General features: G+C 37.1%; 1 protein-coding gene and 1 long non-coding RNA gene across 9 annotated transcripts; both read right to left on the bottom strand.

Annotated features, from left to right (window-relative positions):
• Positions 1–847: 847 nt before the first annotated feature.
• Positions 848–2,569, bottom strand: LOC137130947 (uncharacterized). Its single transcript, XR_010914922.1, has 2 exons — positions 2,097–2,569; positions 848–1,830 (listed from the first exon to the last, which is right to left on the bottom strand). It is a non-coding gene; the product is annotated as an uncharacterized lncRNA (long non-coding RNA).
• Positions 2,570–4,161: 1,592 nt separating this feature from the next.
• Positions 4,162–16,242, bottom strand: ca14 (carbonic anhydrase XIV). 8 transcript variants are annotated; one of them, XM_067511559.1, is made up of 13 exons: positions 16,090–16,241; positions 15,820–15,843; positions 11,373–11,552; positions 10,983–11,128; positions 9,253–9,348; positions 9,076–9,142; positions 8,577–8,734; positions 8,126–8,252; positions 7,310–7,333; positions 7,126–7,210; positions 6,915–6,956; positions 5,821–5,874; positions 4,162–5,177 (listed from the first exon to the last, which is right to left on the bottom strand). In XM_067511559.1, exons 1-13 carry the CDS (start codon positions 16,157–16,159, stop codon positions 5,066–5,068), a joined length of 1,185 nt encoding a protein of 394 aa, XP_067367660.1. In that variant the 5' UTR covers positions 16,160–16,241; the 3' UTR covers positions 4,162–5,065. The 8 variants fall into 8 exon arrangements, with proteins under 8 accessions (XP_067367660.1, XP_067367667.1, XP_067367662.1 ...); XM_067511566.1 differs by having other exon boundaries at positions 6,923–6,956; positions 16,090–16,240; XM_067511561.1 differs by lacking the exon at positions 5,821–5,874 and having other exon boundaries at positions 16,090–16,240.
• Positions 16,243–21,589: the final 5,347 nt, after the last annotated feature.

The raw sequence follows: 21,589 nt of genomic DNA, 5'->3' as shown, positions 1-21,589 counted from the left end.
TTCATCTGGATGACTGACAGTAAAGCTGATGTTTATACCTCGTCTTGTGAAGTGGCCTTGGGTTAAACTATTTTGTAAATTCTTTGACCATTCAACTATATGTCATCCTGATGTGATGAATTTCAGTAAATAGTTCTGTGCTGGTTGGGAGTGCTTCTGCATGAAATCAGAAAATGGGCCTCAAGTAATGTCAGCTGAGTCAGTGCCAAGTTGAGTCTGACGACACATTTAAAGAGTAAAGAATATTTAGGTTTGGCATTAGAAGGAATTGAAGTACTTTATTTTAAGTTGAGACCAGCAGCTCCAAGCTACTTGTAAAAAAAAAATCCCAATGTCTGACTATTTTACACTTTTACTACTTTCTCAGTTTACACATTCATCTTGTATCTCAAGGCAGCTCCATCCAAAAGGGAAACCCACTTAATATTTAAATATTCCACTATTCGTAATAGGCTCTAAACATTGTTTTTCTTTTATGAAATAAGAAAGTTTTGAAAATTTCCTTTTCAACTGCTGTCAGACTGAATCTGTTCATTCCTTCAGTTGCATTTCATCCATAGACTTTAATCTTCTAGAAACACTGTACCATTATTGATGGTACAATGAAGTGGTACAGTGAAGGTTTAATGGGTTTATTTTTCGATTCAGAAAATCCTGTCACATCACCCAGTAAAGCAGAGTTTGGTCTCTTATTTCAGCAGCTTTTTGTGGCTGAAGTGGTGAATAAGATAAACCATGTGAGCCGTCACATAATAATAATAATAAGAGTTATAGTGGAGTCAGCTCCAAATGGACCCAAAGCATTATGCACACATATATGGTCCAAAAATCAAGCAAACATTTGTGAAAAAAACCAAAACATTTATCATAGTTGGGGGATTGAAAGTTTTATCACAAAAATCCTTTTTCATGAAAAACAACAAATTGAATTTAATGAATGAATTCCTGCTCAAAACTGTAACAAAATGAAATTAGAAGCACAAATCTTCACAGAGGCAGTCACAATAAACAAACAGAGATACATAAGCTCAAGCATGTAATCATAGGAACTTTTGTTATTAAAATGTATTCTAAAAAATGAAATTCTTCTAAAACTTGTGGTTGATATGTTGGTGATACTTAATACTGTTTTGAAACCAGTGAAGTGTCAAGTCTTACAGGTTCTGCGTAAATGTGTGTAAGACCCAGAAGAGCAAAATGTCCCCTGATATAAAAAAAAAAAAACATAATTGTTGTAAAAAGTTATTATCTAAAAATAATAATAAGAAGAGGGGCAGACAACAACCAGAGCCACTTGACTTTAAAGCTGGGAGCCCCACTCTTTGGGTCCTGGCAGCCCTTGGCATTGTTATTAGGCTTTTCATTTCCAGGGTTTCCCTCAAAGTGGACTGGCAGGCACTGATTCTCCAGCAGCTCACAGGCCAGGATCAGATGTTTAGTCTCCTTCTTGACGCTCTTGATTCCGCAGGTTCCTATTATACTCCTCACTGTGACAAACGTGAACGGCTGCTGGCTGATGCAGAGGTTCTCCTTGTACACCTTCCCTCCCCTGTTGGTGCACACATCCTTCACCCTTTCCAGGTCTGCTGGGTGAAGGAAGGACTGTGTTGGTCTGTCACAGCCCCTAGTCTGGATGTATTTCTCCCACTCGTTTTGGTCGAGAGAAGCGGGAGTTCCACCGGGAAGGTGGCGGTTGAGGAAGGTGTAGTAGCCATTGTTCCATTTGGAGAGCAGGCAGGGAGCGTCGTTTTTAGCAAGCGTTTGATGACCGAACAGGAGCCAGATGGAAAGAGTGAGAAGGGCTCTGAGAGCAGCCATCACCCAGCATTCCTAGAGTGAAAACAAAGACTGTAAGTCAAATCAAAAGAATCAAAACCTTTTACAGACCTAAACTTCTCTTACTGCAGAAAACCTAGTCACTTAACTTCTTTTGCCATGTTTTTCCATGAGTTACATGAAGCAGAGTAAAGAGTGTATATGAAGGGACAAAGTCTGACACAGCCACAGCTGTGCAGGGTTTTTTGCGTTTTTTTTATATATACACAAACACAAATGGGGTTATAGAAAACATCTTCTTGACGAGAGAATTTCCCTACCTTGTTTTGGCAGCAGTGTGATAAAAACTCTCCCGATGAGTAACCTTTTCTTGTCTTTCTTCAGTTGCGGTTCCACATTTCACTTCCTGTGAGTTTGAGCAGGAGTGGCTTAGACCACATGTGCAGAGCAGCGTTACATCAGTCTGTCCACATGGATGTGCTTTAGAGCTGCAGCTACAGTGAGAAGAGATACAGTTACTTCTATAAATATCTGTTAAAGGTACAGTGAGCTATTTAAGGAAGTATAATATTGTATGTGTGCTGCCTTCAGCCATTTGTATGTATTTCTCATGCTTGAAAGTTTGTGAACCTTTCAGAATTTTTTTCTTTTCTGCATAAATCTGAACTAAAACATGATCAGTTTTTCATACAAATTCTAAAGTGAACCAAATTAAGCAAACTTATTCATTCATTTACAAAGGCAAATTATCCAATTATACTTATTGGTTTGTGGCTAAAGTATGTAAATCTGTCTTCGGTACCTTTAATAAAAATAAATTTTGTTTATATAATTATTCTGTTTAATCATTATAAATATGTAAAATATACAACTCAAAATTCAAAATAAGTTTAATACTGTCAATAAAGTCAGTCGAGATTTGTGAGGAAAAAAAATACTTTCATAACCTAAATAAAACTATAGTAAGCTTCCTCATTATCTGTCTCTGTTCTGATTTGTGAACTATTTCTTTTTCATGCCTCTGATGTTAAACAATCATCTGTTCATCTGACAATAAGTAAGAGTCCAATCATTTATATGCACATTAAGAAAATAAGACAAATAAACTGGCAAAAGTAATTATAGCATAGTGCAAAAATTGCATAATTTTATTTCAAAATAGCAAAAAGAGTAAAACAAAGACATTTTTTCATCAACCTAATATTCAACTCACATTGTGTTAGTACAAATGTTCCTTCATCAGAATTTAAAGTTAATTAATGTATCAAGAAGGATGCAAATGTTTGCTTTAATATAACGTTAATTGTTTAAACTTTCTAAATACACTGGAACATTTTTGTAACTTGTGACGCTAAAGGAACATTTATATTACCTTAATGTGCGATGCATAATATATTGTGTTTCATTTATTCATCTTTTATTTTATTTTCTCACTGGCCTCATTTTGTTTTCTCCTTCAATTAACGACATGCCCTAATTTTTGTAGTTTTACAACTCAGAAATTAGGTTTAGCCTAATTTATTCTAACTTTAATAAGACAAAGTCTTGGACTAATTAAGGTTTTGTTTAATTTCCCCAGTTTCCATTAAAAATTAAGTAAGTTATACTTTGATTTGTATGGTGAAGGTTGAAATTTACCTCATGGCAGACAGATGGTAGAAGAGGCTGCTGAAAGTTATTTACCCGCCTATCCTGTTCAGGGTCATGGGGGGAGGGGTTCAGCTGGATTCAAACTGCAGACCTTGTAGCTGTGAGATGGCAGTGCTAACAACTTTATCACAGTGCTGCCCCCTTTCTGTTCCGTTTTTCTATTATTTCACTTTAACTGTTACTCAAAGCACAAATGGATCATGCACATTTACATTTCAACTTTGAGTCTCCGCATTCTGCATGTGCTACATTCCAAGTCCATGAAGCCACATAACCAAGGCCCTACGTTACCAGGTCACATACCACAATGATGTGCTGGTCAACAAAATTAAAGTCAAGTTTCTGACAATGCTGGTTCCAAAATTACTGCTGACCAAGATTAATGTGACGTCTATAACTGCTGCTTCCCACTGGTTTCTGGTTCAGTTCAATATGTCTAATGAATGATTCTCCATTTAAGCTTTCGATTAAAACTAATTAGGCTTCTTGAGTGTCACATCTGAAATTGTGCTGAAACTGTGCACAATAAGAAGTGAGTGCCACTGAACCTTTTACTCGTTGCTCTTTGCCTTTACATTCTTTTCAAACACATAAATTAAATTCCGACATGATATTGGTATAAACTGTAGTTTTAGGTCAAGTGGTGTTAAAGTCACAAGTTGCAATGGAATTGTATAATATTAAGTCTAATTAAATTGATCGTGACTTGACTTACAAGAAAAAAGTAGGAAACAATCAGATCTTTGATGTTTATTGCTTTATATAGTCCTTCTCTAACTCCTTGGAGTTATAGCAATAATTTGGAGAGATAAATCATTGTTAATATTTTTTTGAACATTAGATTTTTCTTTTTGCAAGTATATTTCCCAATACACAGTTTATAAGTGTGTGCTAAACACAAATATGCAGTACATCAGCATGACCATTTTCTGTTTTGAAGCAGAAGGTAAACCCAAACATTTTTTTAGTATCAGGATGAGGCGTGGGTTTTTGCACATAACACGCACAATGAAAAATAACAACAGACCACATGGCATTGAAGTGTTTTAGTTTGTTGCCCATATTGATATATTTTGTACCAAAATATTTTTTCAGAGAAAATTGAGACATGTAAATATAAGTCCATATGGATCTTAATCATAGAATTATTATTTACTTAATCCCATGTGATTCTTTCTATGGGGGCAAAAAATATGTATATGTTGATTATAAATCCATCAAGTCTATTATGTTTCATTCATTGCAGAGTGTATGTGTTTTAAGGAAGAATGAACAATATGAAATAAGAGCAAAATGTGAAAAAATGAAAAATATATTATACATAGTATTTACATAAACCAATTATGAATCTCAGGTACTGCAACACAGAGCCAGCAAACTGACATATGTACAACAAGTGCTTTATGTGCAAACTGACGTAATGTCTGATACCAAGACAGTAAAGTGATCAGGGCAGCAGGTCACTACTCCTGCATGTACTGTAGGTTGTGTCCTTCCCTGCCTCCTGCTTCTTTCTGTAACAGATCCATGAGAGCATGTTTGATTTCTGTCCCCACTAAGGAGACGCAGATCAGCACCAACATCATTGACAACATGAAGAAAGAGAGTATTTAAAGCCTGAAGTGGGCCGTGTTGTCAGCTAAGGCTCAGTCTGAGGAGACGCCAAGGACTCTTCCTTCTTTTCTGCTTCAGAGGTTGAATTCAGAGCCATGTCTTGTTTTTTCTCATTTGCTTTCTCTGGTTGGCTCATCCTGAAACATCAAAGGGAAAGGTCATGCCTACTGAGTCGTCTCATATTTTGCAAAACTGTTAAGTAATTAAGATCAAAGAGTCAGTGTAGTTTGTTGTGTTATCCAGCAGAGGTCTCTCTTGTGCATTAGTAGACAATAAAATTAGTAGTGTAGCCCTACATTTTGCCCATATAAAGGCCTACGTAATATGTTTTAAATATTGAATACACCTTTCAAGACAAAGATTATGCATTTGTAATCATAAAAAACACTGTCAACATGAGAGGTGATGGGATAAAGTAGGCCTTTAAAGAACAAGAGGAAAGAGATGTGTTAACACAAATGTCCATTTGTTGAAACCCCACTCGTACCACATCTCCATCATGGTTTGAATGTCCCCTGCAAACATAAATATGTACACTCGATATTCTTTGTCACATTGACTGCTATTAAAGCATGTCCCAAGGCTACCACTGTTGGCGTATAATGCAAATACTTCTGACACAATTTTCTTTCTAATGGTTCAGAGGTCTAATAAAGGTGTTAACCTAACCTAAGAGGATAAGTCACTGTGAATGCCTGGTTGAAGCAAAGGGGAGGAATCTAAAGGTGAGAAGTTAATGTTAAGATTTTAAGGTCAAGGGGCATGATTTTCGACAGTGACCTGGACATGGAAGTAGGTCGGTTACTGGGCAGGACATCCCAGCTAGAGGTAGAGCTGTCACAAGATCAAAAGACAGAATCAGATACCCAAAACAGAAAGAGAAGTTTCAAAGAGACTGTGCAAATATTTCAAAACTCTCATTACATAGAGTGATTGAAAGTGATATTTTGTTGCAATTACATAGGGCTGATTGACAATACTAAAGCCAATGGTTCCCAAAGGTGATTCAGGGGCCTGCCAAGACTCCTTGACAGTTTTCAAGATTCCTAAGATGAAATTTCAATGTAATGGGACGTGAAGATCGAAAGATTACAATAATGTCACCATTAATATAGGGCTACACAATGACATGAAACTGTAAATTTAAGACATAAAAGAGGCCCTTGGTTTGAATTGAAAACATATATGGGAGCTTTGGGAACCTTTGAATAACACAAGTAAAGTTAATTCAGTTTAACAATCAGCAGTTATTATGAGTTAAATCAGAGCATTGGGAAAAACCATGTTAGCGCAGCAGAAATAACAGATTAAGCTTATCCCTAGCGCTGATCTTAACATCGCTTTTAACTTTTATAGTAGCAACTTTCTAAAAGGATTCATTAATTTAACATAAAAGTCAGGCTTGTGTAGCAATGCTCTCCTATCTTTTGGCACGTTTAACAGTGTGTTGGTCACTTAGAGTTATTTGGTTACATGGCCTAAAGGCATAAATATTCTGCATCAGAGGCTGAATGCACCAGCCTCTCACAGATGTAAATATACTGTCATGTGATCGACTACCTGGAAGTGATTAATGGAATAAACTTATTAAACTGATTATAATAATTGGACTTGCTTTAAACTTCTTTACAAAAATAGTTCTGGTCATGCCAGTGTATTATCAATTTTAACACATGACTGTGGAAACACAACTAACATTTAATTTCTTGTAAAATAAGATTGGGAAGTTTTCTTTAGTGGTTATCCATTTTCTTTTTCAAGGAATTGATCCAAGATCTGCACTCAAGGATATGTGTTAAGCACAAAAGAAATTATAAACAGCGATTAGTGCCAGGGGAGCATCCTTTTGTCATTGCTAAGAACAAATATGCCACCTGTTTACCACGACTGTTTCATGGTTGAGGAGTTTAAGAAATCTGCCAAGAGATAGGAGAGGATGAGGAAGGACCGGATTTTTCCACTGTGACCACAGATCATCCAGTTAAACCAGAACAGCAGTCTGGTGCCCTGTGTCTGCTGCAGCCTCCACAGCCAGAGCAGAAACAGTCCACTGAGATGATGGAGTAACGCAGCAGAACTCCTTACCGGATTGTCTTCACAATGAAGCGAATGATTACTGCCAGTCCTACACAGCCACACATCACTCCTATCACTATGGCTGTGACTTCACCTGCAGGAATAAACCCCAAAAAATTTAACAGAGATTTAAAGGAGTAACGTGATTGTCATCTACATAAAAAACACGCAGGGAAATCCAATGTGATCTTACCAGGAGAAAGCTCCTTCCCTGATTCTACAACAAATACAAAAACAAACCATTAGAAAATCACAGGGGTTTTCATATTTTTGTTTAACAGTTCATACAGAATGATTTGTGTGTTTACCTTAGCACAATCCATTGTTCGGCTGTTTTAAAATGGTATGCCTACTCAGTCTTGCTGCCTTTCACAACAGTGCTGATATTACAGGCCTTCCAGTTCAGTCACTCACTACAATGAGCACTTTACACACATCGACATCTCTCTGTCTCTTTTTGCTCTCCCCTTTTTTTCCAGTGAGACTCACATGATAACAATGGAGTCAGTGTTTAGATTTTGCAAATCCTTTTTTCTAATCAGCTCACAAACACTGCTCCCCCTGGCTTTTCCACAGCTTCTCTGTTTCTGCAATCCCTTTCTCTCCAGTCTTGCTCTTTCTCTCAGACAAAGTCACTGATGTTCTGTTATATTCCCACATTTCTCTCAACATTCCACTTTTCACTCTTTGCATGGATTGTGCTAATTGTTAGTTATTGTCTACATGGCCACACACAGGCTTCTTATTGTAGTTGGCAATAGGAGCAGCAGAGCTGCATTACAAAAAACCAGGGTAGACGTGATGTAACAAAACTGGAGTTTAAGGCAGATCTGCTTTTTCAACTTCACATTTGTGTAATTTGAAAGGAAAAACTGTTACAGTAACTGAGAAACTTATTTATTGTAAGTCATGTATAGGCAAATAAGCTTATAAGCATAGCTGAGAATGTGCTTATCATGAAAGCAGTTACCGGGGTAGAGTCTCTCTGTATGTGCTCTGTCTGTCTAACCTGCAGAGAAGGAGGTGAAGACGACCCTGGCGTTGAGTGGTTGTGTTTTACGATAGTTGTCCTGCAACTGTATCCTGTCGTCGTCGTCAACTTTGCTGGAGTAAAGAATCGTCTCCATCTTCATCAGCTGGAACGAGGAGGGATCAAGTAGATTTAGTTAGCAATATTTACTATTGAATGATAATGAATGATACACCTCGGATTTAATACCAAGTGGTACAAAACACTGTAACTGAGGTAGAAGTAGAAACACATTACTACACTTAAAAAGAGTGTGATATTACCAGTGTTTTTTGTTCTTTCTTTAATTTACTAAACAGCATTTCCACCCATGTAAGATCATGGTGGAGTTTGACTTAGAGAAGATCCACCATGTTATCAATATCTCCATGAAAGGTGAGCAATGAGTAGAGGCAAGGTGAATCTTTTTATGTCACCCTCTCAGTCTCACTTGTGCCTTTGAGATTTGAACCCTTTCGTGGAACAATGTCCAGATAACACTCTGGTAGCAGGGCGGCGTTGTCAGGGAGCCATTGTAGCGATAGTAGCGCCCCAGATCCTTAGGGAGCAGAGAATGGACGTCAAAGGCTGGGATGGAAACCTTCTGGTCTGAGAGTTGATAAAAGGAGTAGATAAAAAAGATGTGACCTCTTATGTCAAAAAAGACCAGCACACAGTAGAAAAAAGAACTAACAGCTGCACTGTGTTTATGTCTCTATTATTGTTCCAGCTGAATCCTGAACGCTCACTGTGATTTTGTTTTTGTTTTAAAAGAATCACAAAGTTCCGGATGCATATATTGTCAATTTGTAAATATCTGTGAACAATCCATGTGAATTGAGTCAGCAAATGAATAAGTGAGCGGAAAGAAATTCAAACCTCAATTCAAATGTACAAAAATCATGTACATGAAAATATGTGATTCTTGAAAAAAACCCCAGCTCACTTACTAGCGTGTCTGATGCGGCCCAGGTAGTTAAGGATGTTGTTAAATGCCAGGTTTGTCTCCTCGCCTGTCTGGGAAGCCAAAAGTCAGCCTTGGGTGTTCATTACACTGCTCATAACACACCATCTGAAGAGCAAATCAATAACTGTTCCTATTCTGCCAAACTTTTTTGCTTTATTACCACAATTAGGATTCCCAAAACGGCCATGCCATCGCTCTGTGTCATCGCTGTGGCCATGCTGGGGTAGAGTTCAGAGTTGTAGTGCACCACGTGTAACTGGAGGGCAGAAGAGCACAGTTAGTTTTCCAAACTGATGAGAAGGACACAAAGAAAAATTGCTTTCATTGCCTTCTCCTTCTGACAGATATGGGTTAAAAAGAGAGAGAGAGAGAAGCCTGTGTGCTGCTGAGTCTGCAGAAGAATAAAGAGGTATGGAGAAAGACTGATGTGAATGAGAAAGTGCTTAATTGACTTATTATGTAATCAGTTCATCCATGCTTGTCAGATTTCTTTTTTAAACAAATATTTGTGCCCATCTTCAATTTGTTGCCACTTTGTCTCATGATTCTGTCAGCTCCACAATATTTGAGTCTCTATAACCTGGTAAAATTCCCACACACCACTTCCACTCCAGAAACTGGGAAGTTGGCACGAGGAGCTGAGGTGGGTTACCATCCTTCTTTCTCCATCTTTTAAACACCCCCAACAAAGATATTTTAATTGCTTATTTTTTATTGCTTCCTTTGTCTCTTTGTTTTGTTTTTTTTACTCTGTTGCTTTTCTGTTTCTGCACTCCTGCCTCAACCTGCTCTGAAGGCCATTATGATCCTTTTATCCCAGGGATACAAGGTGACTCAGCTATAACAGACTCAATTATGTGTGTGTGTGTGTGTGTGTGTGTGTGTGTGTTTGTGTGTGTGTGTGTGTGTGTGTGTGTGAGTGTGTGTGTGTGTGTGTGTGTGTAAAAATATAAACAGAATGCAATGATTTGCAAATCTCATCTACCCATATTTTATTCACAATAGAACATAAACAACATATCAGATGTTGAAACTAAGACATTTTACCATTTCATGCAAAACATTAGCTGATTTTGAATGTGATAGCAGCAACACATCTCAAAAAACTTGGAAGAGGGTGATGTTTACTATTGTGCAGTATCCCCTCTTATTTTAATAACTGTCTGTAAATGTCTGGGAAGTACTGCTTCTAAAGTTTTAGGAGAGGAATGTTGTCCCATTCTTGTCTGATGCAGGATTCTAGCTGCTCAACAGCCCTGGGCCTTTGTTGTTAGGTTTTTCATTTTATGATGTGCCTAATGTTTTCTATTGGTGAAAGGTCTAGACTGCAGGCAGGCCAGTTCAGCACCAGAACTGTTATCCTCGAATCCATACTGTTGTGATGGATTCAGTGTGTGGTTTAGCATTGATGGGGCCTTTCCATATGTGTAAGCTGCCCTGACCATAGGCACTAATGCAGCCCCATACCATCAGAGATGCAGGCTTTTGAACTGTCTGCTGATAACATGCTGGATGGTCCCTTTTCAGCTTTATACCACAGGATACAGTTTCCATGGTTTCCAAAAAAAATTTCAAATTTGGATTAATCTGAACACAGAATAGTTTTCCATTTTGCCTCAGATCATTTAAAATGAGATTTGGCCCAAAGAACATGGCAGCATTTCTGTATCTTCTTCACATGCGGCTTATTCTTTGCATGATACATCTTTAACTTACATTGCATTGCATCTGCACTTTTATCTGTCAATTGAGGCCACTTACATATCAATGAATCCAGAATTATCATAATCATAGAAATCTACTATTATCACATCACTAACCTAGGCCTGCCCTTGACCCCTGACTCATCTCTTTATTTCACTGTTTACACTGAGCTGTTTTTAAACGTACCTCTGCATCTGCACTCAGTCCATTGATGGTGTGTTCACTGCCTCCGTAGCTTGGCCCTCCGCTGCCCCAGTGGAGGTGCATTTGTACGGCTGTAAAGAACCACGGCAGCCCCTCAAGTCCCATCCACTCTGGCAGCTCAATCACAGCTAATGGAGAGAAACAAGAAAGTTGTTGTCAAAAAGACATATGGTGAGAGACTTTGTTTATCTTCAAGTAAGAATATTAAAACATTTTATTAATCTTTGAAAATCTTCTATTGATAGGCATCAAAACATTTGCTGCCAGGTTACATTTGAGGTCAATTCAATATAAACACAACAACCATAAAGCTGCTTGGATACCTGAGAGTGTAGTGGGTCATATTTGGAGAAAATAAGCTGCTTTAGTCACCTGTGTGTCCGTTATTGTACAGTGTGAAGGGGTTGTTGTTGTGCTGACTGTAGCCCCGTGGGGTCAGAGGAATCAAACTAGGGTCAAATTTAGTTTTGGTGGTCACCACATCAACAGGGGACTGAGATGTACCACCACAGTCTGGGAAATACCTGGACCACTCGGACTGGCCCACCAAGCCTTTGACAGAGAAAAGACAGACACAGTGATAGCATCCAATCACACAACTCAGTCCTCCAGTAAAGCCTCTATTATGAGCTTCTAATTACTGTATGCAGGATAACTATTCCATAAGGTTCTCTTTACATTTACAGCATCATGGCAAAGCATTGATAGCAACTAGTAGCTCTTCTAAAATCTGAGAGTTTATTTATTCACATTCCTAAAGTTTAAAATCCAGAATCAGTATTTCTGAAACAACAAGTAAATTTTTTTTAAAAGTAAATTTCTTACTACATTAGTAGATTATTTACTTTTCAGTGGTATTTCCCTTTAAAATAATCTGTTTATTTTAATCGTCAACACTGGTCTATAACACAAATAGCTGAAAATGGATACTGATGACTACTGATGCAGAAACATATGTGTTGCTTCACAACATCTCAGAAAGACTGTCAATTAATTAGCTGAATTCTAACTTAAAAGCGCAATATACATCCAAAGCAATCAATAGCACACTGAGCAGGTAATTAAGGCAACTAATTTTCCACTAACAGCCAGAACATAAACAATATCAAAACAATATAAAATCAGAGTTGTTAGAGGTACACAAACTCATTACTCTCATTACTAATAATGCAAGTACTGTACTTGTAAAAGATATACTCCACTCAAAGTAGTTTAGAAGTACAACTTAATAATTTGCCAAGTTTAAATGTACTTAAAGGACAGAAATTCAATAACAAAGCAAGAAAGTATTTTAATTTAATGAAAATTCTAAAACAACAACAACAACAAAAAAAGACAACAGCTGGTAAAGGTGGAGGTGATCATTTATTTTATTTTTTAAAATCCATCTGCAAAGAGTAACTTGTAACTAAAGCTGTCAAAGCTGTATTTTACTGAAGAAATACTTCAGTAAAATACAAGTAATTCAAAACTATATTTACATTACTTAAGTACATTTACTTAAATTCAGTTATTGCCTCTGTATAAAATGTCAGTTATTGGTTTATAGTATGTTACCTTTTCTACCAGTACAATATGTTTCTGATCATTGCAGAAATCTTAAGATAATAGTTTAAGGAGTTGCCACCGTTCTGGGTTTGAACCTGCTGGCCACCTGGGGCCTTTCCGTGTGGAACATGTCCTCCCTGTAGCTGTTTTGGTTTCCTTCCGCTGTCTTAGGAAATGCAAGTAACTGTAGGTTAATTGCAGACTCTAAACAACCTACAGGTCAGTGTAAATTGAGACAAATGCTGTTTAGCTTTATGCTCATCTGCAAATGTGCACAAAAACTATTCCAAACCAAAAAATTACATATGATTGAATAGAAGCATACATAATATGAAATGTTTTACCCTGACAATGACATTTTCCTTCCTTTAATTTTCCTTTATTTATAAATACATTTGTAAATAATGTCAACCATTTTCATATAGTCACACATAAAAAGTACAGGAATGTAGCAGCCAAAGCTGTATATTAATGTATTTTTTACTACAATATGTATTATATATTGGCAAGGAAAAATTTGGAAACACCTGCAGATTTGTTTTATTATATTTTGTTGCTTGTACTCAGTGAAATGGTTGTAAATTAAATGTATCACAAAACAAAAAACCTGTTCAAATAAAATTTGCATGTTCAACTTTACTTTTACGACTACCTTCCTGACAAATCTCTGGTAGACATTCTAGTGCGGATGCTCTTGAATTGCATAAATCATGCATCTGATAGGAAACTGGAGTAGGAAACTAACACAAGGATGGGGAGAACAGCAAACTCCACACAGAAAGGATGCAGCCGGCCAGGTACGCAAACCTGTGGCAGACCTAACCACTCCACCACTGTGCTATATGGGAGGAAATCACACCTGAATATCTGCAAAAACTGATCAGTAGAATGCCACCGATTTGTTAGATAGTTATTGATCTAAGTAAAAAAAATTTGATTTGAGCATTATTCTGAGCCCAAATGTGACTATAAATCAATTGTTTGCATTTTGCATGTATTAAAAATACATAAGTGTGTAGGTGTTTCCTGCCAGTATATACTGTTTGAATGGCTGCTTCAAGTTCCTAACTGTATATATCAGGTCACCTGCTCTATACTGCTAATACACGGTATACAGTATTTGCTAATGTGATAATCTGTGTATATATTTTATGATTAGTGTATACTATTTTTAAAAACACTTTGTCCTCATACAACAACCGAGTAAGAAGAATTTGATTAAAAGTTGGATGGAGAAATACTGAGAAAGTAAGTGAGGGAAGCTAAAATGACTGAGGCTTTAATACAGAGAATAAAAAGACTCTGGTTTGCCTAATTGCATAATAAAAGAAGGTTTAAAAAGAGCCTGAAAGAAAAGGAGAGTGGCATGTGAGTCAAAGAATGTGAATTTGAATTCAGGAAGAGGAATGTTTTCAAAAAGAGGCACGCTGCTGACACATTTCATACACAATAATGTGTCAGTACTGTGCAAAAAAATATTTGATTGCAGGTGGTTTGTAATTTCTAATAACAGGAGTGTTTGCATCAAAAAGCTGAAGAAAGGAAACATACAATGAACCCAACAATGCGTGTTATCACAATGCATGTAAGCCATGCGTTGTGGTTTGTTTTTTAAATAACCTTTCAACATAATCTACAAAAATATAGTAGGTCTAGTTTGCTTATGAACCATATTCTTTGTTTCCACAAACAGAAAATTAGAATTGGCTTTGATGTTAGTGATAGTAGAACCACACCATTTTCTACTCCCACTACTTTGCTAGTGCACTTCCAATTTGTTCACTGCCCCTTCACCCCTCTCTGCACCAAAGCCTCGCACCACGACTCAGCTTCAAAAGTATGATCCGCTGCTCCACCATTGGTCGTCATGGAGGTCTCCATGGTGACCAGAGGCCGACAACTCGAACCCTCTGTATCTCTCCTAGCATGCTACCCCTGTGTTGAATACAGTCAGGAACAAATATGCACAAGCTAACACGCACGCATTCATGGACATGATGAGGACACTGATGGAATGGAAGACTGGTTTTTCTTAGATTTTTTTTTTCCACAGCTCTCATTTCTTGTGGAAAGAACGTTTACTGAAACTGCACAAATCTGGATTTTAGTGGGACAAAATCTGAATAACAAAACTGACTTTCCACTCTCCAGCAATGGACACATCGATCAGTGCTGCTGTGTCACACAGCTTTACCACGAACAGACTTTCACTTCAAATGCAACTATGAATAAATCCCAGTGACTTTGATTTAGAAAAATCTTGACAAAAAAGAAAAGAAAAAGATTTTAAAAATCCAAGTTCAAGAAACCTATCATCAACTTTACTGAGATGACACCACATGTCCTGCACAGTACATTTGCCTCTGTACTTTACATAATAAGGCCTTAATAGACTATGTATAGATACCAGTTTGCTCCAAGCACAGTCTTTTCCGTTTGTTACGTGCTCTGCATGTACTGTACTTCTATTGCTCTCCTTAATACATGCAGAGTGTGGTAGTCTGTGACCCCCATTCATTCTCACAGTGTCATCGTCCACAGCAAAGACAGCCAGTGTGCGTCCACAACACAATAAACACATAGGTTATTGTGCACTACAACAATACAGGGTACGATTTGGTCTGCTTTTGCTTCATCCCGTCCCATCTCCCTTTCTCTGTCTAACACCCTCATCCTTGTGCACCTGCCTCCCTTCTCCAGCCTCTCTCCCAGCCTTTCTATTACCTTCTTCCCTCCACCGCTTAATCATCTCTGTGTGACCGCTGTGCTCATGCCAGCTTGTTGAACTGTAATTAATACAGGCGAGGCAAGGAGCAGAAAACAGAGGGAGAAGAGGTGGGAGATATGAGGGGTAAGAGTGCAAATCTTACCCACGTTACAGGGGCTTTTGTGAATCTTGAATTTGAATGTTTTTGATTCTGATGTAACATGCACAGTTTAATAGGGGGCAAAATGTTTGAATAGTTTCACTCAGGGCAACTTGACCAGCCCTTGGTAAGAGCAGGTAATACCATAAATTAAACAACTGCTTATTAAGATGGGAAAGCTCCCTCTAATTTTGAAATTGCTCCACTTGTCCTATTAAACAATTGACTTTAGGATTTAGTTCCTAATAGATCATAAATTTTTTTCTAATACATGTTCAGCATATCTAGACTATTAAGCACTTATTGTGACTGTTGTCTCTATCTGTGTCTTAATTTGTGCTTTTTAATAACTTACTAAAACACATTTGCATGAGATTTTGCTCTATAAATACATTTGTACTTACCACTGTAGGTCCAGGTGGTATTCTCTGAAAAAGTATAAAAGAGAAAAACTCCTAAACTGCTTATTTTTGTTTTTTAGGTTCACAGTTTTACTATATTTTCATTGCTTCTAATCTGCAACCACTGCTACTTCTAGTATAATCTTAGTAGAAGTCTAAGAAAAACATTCCTGAAATACTACTCAAATACAATCTCCTCTGCTACAAATAATCTACTATACCAGAAAAAGAAAATATCACACAATGCTAATTATATGTTAATCAAGACCTTACTGGTAGCAGGAGCAGCTGTCCACTGGAAGCACAGAAGCATTACAAAGATTAAAAGACCCAAAGAATCCATGTTGGCCTCACTTGCCCATACACAGAAATGAATAAAAGCGGACAGAGAAATGAAGAGTAAGAGAGGGAGAGAGAGAGGGAGAGAAAGAGAGAGAGAGGGAAGGGGGACTGATCCCACCTGCAACTGCTCTGAGTCAAACAGAGAGAAAGTATGAAAGAACATAGAGAGAGGGATCTGAGAGTGAGAATTATAATATAGTTAGTTACAAGGAAGGAAGGTCATACAACAGTGGGTGATAGGGATGCAGAGAGGGATAGAAAGATAGAAAAGGAAGTTATTGCATGACAATACAAAATAGCGGTTAATAGTGGTAAAGAGAGGCGACACAAAAATACACTGGTTAAGAAGAGTAGAACTGTGAATATATGTATCTGAAAAGAACTTCTGAAAGTTTCTGAATTTTTCTAAAAATATGATTTGCTTATTTATATGAGGAACAATGTATAATATATATAATATATATTTAAAGATTTTATATATTGTACATTACATGATATACTAATTCTAGATTTGTGTTTTAATTGAGTTTCTAAGTGAAATAAATTGCATTTCCATAGTTACATTGTAGAGATATTAATAAATTTGAACTTAGGCCTTAAGATGTAAAACCATTGAGTATATATAAATAATGTGTGAAAAAATGAATGAAAAGTTATAGAATTGGTCAGATTTGAACAACTGTGTTCGTTTTATCTGGTCTTTTCTTTGTCTGTCATGAGGGAATTTGAAAAGTCTTTTTGACTTGCAGAAGGAAAAGGACAGATACAATAATCTTAAATATGAATTAATTTCATTTAGCTGCATCACTGTCAGGGATAATAAATTGTTCACTACTGGTTCATTGTCACGTTGTCATAGCGTACAGGGACACAACAGAGCCAACATAGCATTGTTAATGTTAGGAAATATCTGCTATAAAAACAGACCTGTTATTTTCACCATGTAGTTATAAATACTGTAGTCCTTTTAGGAGAAATGTTTGGCATTTAACTGTCTCTGTTAGATTTGTATGAACTAGCATCATTTTGTGTAGGAAAATTATTTATATATGTATCCAGTGTTTTTATACACTAGAATTTATGTTTCTGTTCTAAACGTTACATAAACCCAACATACCGTGCAAAAACTTGAATAAAGACATTTTGTTTTCAACACTAGAGGGAGTCCTCTTCACGGGACATACAGTGTATTGGGCGGATTCTCTTGAAAATCCACCCTATACAAGACTTACGTTGTGCCGTTTCATCCTTTAAACATATTGTAGGGAAAGGCTGGCTACAGTCCTGGAACTGCTGCACAGTGAACCGCAGTGGGATTGTTACAGTAAAGGGTGATTCACAGCTACATAAAAACTCCTGCGAATTGCACATCCATCATTAAAAATGTGAGGTCACATGAGGCCACCAGTATTTTCATTGTCATTTATAACATAATCACAGGAACATCAATCCAGTTTGTGTTTTTAGGACTTTTCTTCATAAATCTCAGAGGCAAATGAGACAAGAGTATTTTGATCTAGATTACATCACAACGAGGGGCCAAGGGATGAAGTTAAAACATTAAAACAGCAGGGGTTACATCATCTACTGCATCATGTAATAAATGTAAGGCTAGAAGATTAATTATAGTTATAAATCATAGCACACATTTCAAGAAATACATTTCTGTCTGAAACACAGAGAAAAATAATATGTGTGCCATAATGCATATACACAACAGTTACTGGATTATTTTCTGTAAACACATTGTACAACCAACCTCAGCTTTGTGCAAACACTATATTATTCTATTTTTAATATAGATCTCTGTGTTACTGACAGTAATTTATTCATTATATGTTTCTAATGTGAGTTCACATCTCTGGTGCTTATCTGTCTGTCCCATCTTTTCACTGTTGGTAATCCATACGTTTCTTTTTAAATTAACCTGAATTTAACTTATTCCTAACCCTGACCGGTTATCTACGTTTAAACAATGTTAAGCCCAAACCCCAGGCGCGGAGGGGGTGCTACACTATATCAGGAGGAAAACAATGTGTGAAGGGGGAACAGACACACACAACACCAGCTTGCTCAAACGTGAAGGATTCAGCAACAATTATGCAACAGTAGAAACCATCACCGGCTGTCTATTGGCCGCCAGACGTTCCGTTGAAGGGCGTGGTTACGATCTCCTTACACGCCATTGGCTACGGTTATGCAGGGGGCGTATCAGATGAATCCATTCACAAATCTAAAGCGGAGCGTCTCTCCAACATGTGAGGATCCTTATGTTTATACTATTGAACATATCTCTCGAGAGAATGCAGCATTGGCAAAAGTAATTTATGTATTTGGTAATGGAGTTTGGCTGATTTGGATGGATATGTGTTAATGTTTGTTTTAACAACCATCTAGTGGGGATTTATTGTTAAATTATGTGTTAACCAAATGTGCTCCTTTAGGGCTATAGGTATTAAAACTGCATCAAGTAATGTTTAATTCTGAACGTTTGAAATTAGACTCTTATGAAAGTGCAGTTACACCCGTGCCAATGCAGAAGTCTCACCTCATCAGTAATCTACACGAGTAAATCAGAAGGAACAGTGTGTGAATGAAAGTGAGATTGTGGTTGGCAAGTATGATAAACCAAGACATCTGCTTATACTATAGCCAGCTTTACACCCAATTATTTATACTCTGCAAGTTTCTCAGGCTTGAAATGTGAACTTGGAGGGCCCATGAATACCAGTCATACACAAACACAGTAGAAATTGAATAATTGCATCTTGTTCCTCTGTCCAAGCTGTTCAACCGTAATTTGTAAGCAATCGCTAAAATCCTTTAAGTGCAGAGATAGAACAGCAGCAGTCCTGGTTTCCAGGTAAAACATGACATGTTGCATGGCCTTCGATATCAAGGTTTACAATATAGTCTTTTTAAGCCCTTCCTTCAGGAATAAATAATATGTAAATGACAGTCAATCATATCATCAGACTATTAGAAAGCCAAAGCAGATTCGGTGAGTTTAGGCAAATTATAACCCCCAAATGACACCTAACACCATTTATTTGAATTGTGTTTTAAGCTGATATGTGCTCATTAACAATAAAGGTGCTCATTATACTGCAAGTGTCTCCTACACTGTTTTAACTGGAGTTGGGCCAAAAATGTTTACTCTGTGGTGTCTTGTTCTCACCACACCTGCTTAGTTATTTAGCTTTTCAGGAACTTCTGCATGATTTTACAGTAACAAGACACCAAGACAAACGTCGACTTAGTAAAGTTATTAAAGGTGTATGACTATTGAATATTAGTTTGCTGATGCTGTCAATGATGGAGCCACTGACTGCATACAGTGCATCCAGAAAGTATTCTGAATTCCTAACTTTTCCACATTTTGTTATGTTACAGTCTTATTTCAATATGAATCAAATTCATTATTTTCCTAAAAATTCTACAAAGAATACCCCATAATGACAATATGAAGGAAGTTTGTTTGAAATCTTTGCAAATGTAGTAAAAATGCAAAACAAAACAAATCACATAGTACCTAAGTTCTCACAGCCTTTGCTTAATACTTTTAGCATCTTTAGCACCAATTACAACCTCAAGTCTTTTTGAGTAAGCTACAAGTGAATACCTTCTGGATGGACTGTAAAAGATCTATAGGCCTAAAAGTATGGGGGCAACCTGGCAGAAAGTTTTTTGAGTATGGCCTTGTTTCCGATTCTCCCTAAAACATTGATAGTATTACGTCAACCACCCAGTCTGTCTTCATTCACTTCAGTGTCTCAATGCTATAGTCTGAGGGGAGATCAAACAAATGCTGTTGTTCAGGTTTGCTGATGTGATATAAAATGAAAGTCACTCCAGGCAGCATAGTTATCAGAAATCTTCGTAATATAAGTATTGACAACTCTTTGGTCTGAGCATGCAAGAACTCTACCCTTGTCTCGGTGAGTGATAATTTATCTTCCTAGACAATAGGGTGCAAATTTTAGTAAGTAACATATTGCATCCAGTAGCTGCATCACAATAATGGAGTCCTAATGGGATGCTCTTAATGTGAATGAGCAGCAACAGGAAATGTACAGTTTGCATTAACAGTCAAAGCTCTACCTTTAAGAGCTCTGATATGTTTTTAGAACACTGTAAAAAGTCAGATCAGTTGCTAAACACACATGGCAGGACTTTTCACTACAGGTCAGAAGCTCTACAGTGTTTGTCTCAGGCCTGAGACAGCACAATGAATGGATGTTTCAGTGCATTAAATTATTTGTACTCATGAAAGCTAACTTTTTGCAATAGCTCTCAAAAACAAAAGGACACTCACAGTAGGTCAGTATTTTTTAAATGTTTTTAAGAAGAAAAGTGACAGTCATCTAAAAACCTGTCTGTGTCAGTCTCACTCTGATAGTCTCTCACAGGCAGATCAGGCTTAGCTTTTGCTGACAGAATTATCACTATAATTTTTGAAAACCACTGCAGCTCTCTAACCCTCTGATTATCTTTTCCCTAAAACAAAGGATGTATGTCTCTCTCCTCTTTCTTTTCCCTGTACTTCCTCAACAGTCAAGCTCTCTAGACTGTATTATTGATCATTCTGGGACTTGTTTGTCCCCTGGCTATCAGTGTTTTTTCCAAATGTGTTGAACATGTATTTGGTGTCTAATTGGTGTGTTTTTTTCTTCTCTTTTCTCCTGTATATATGAATCATGTGCTTACGTTTTGCATCTTGTGTGGAGTCTGTATGCTTTTTTCTTATAGTACATATTTGTAATGTCTGTCTCTTTCTCCTCTCTTCCTTGTTAGACAACAGTCACTAAAACATGGACAAAGTGCTAAATAATTGCCTTTCCTATACAATTTTCATATGGTAAATGCATAAATGTAATAAAATAACAATGAATATCATATTTTACTTTGTGCTTGATTTATTTGCTTTTAGCCATTAAACACCTTCCACACACCAATAAATCTACACATGATTTACACTTCATTGTGACTTTAAAGGCAATATAATTGATTTTATTCCAGACATGCATAATTACATTTTACCTTAAGCAGCCAATAGATCTTTTTCCCCTATTACGAACCAATTTGACACAATGCACTTTGAACTATTTAACAGAAAAAAATTATATTCCATAGGCTTAGGCTTAGTATGTTCGCTTTTATTGAATTCCTAAAGCATGTCAACACTCAGAAACCCAGTGGGGGTTGGGCAAGGGAAATGTAAAGATGGAAATGATGGGGGTGGTCCTCAGCACCTATGAACTCAGAAGGGTTCAATGGGTTCATGTGCTACAGAGGAATGTGGTGGGGGTGGAAAGCTTTTTCTGTCAAACTTGTCCCTGTTTCATTGTATACACAAACACCTTTCAATACATTCTTTATTATCAAAATGTTAACCAATTTTGCATTTTGACAATAAGGGCAAGTTGGTTTG

The sequence above is a fragment of the Channa argus genome, chromosome 7 (assembly GCF_033026475.1).
Source record: "Channa argus isolate prfri chromosome 7, Channa argus male v1.0, whole genome shotgun sequence".
NCBI lineage: Eukaryota > Metazoa > Chordata > Actinopteri > Anabantiformes > Channidae > Channa > Channa argus.
The sequence above is the reverse complement of the archived record's forward strand: the minus strand, read 5'-3'. Positions and strand labels throughout refer to the sequence as shown.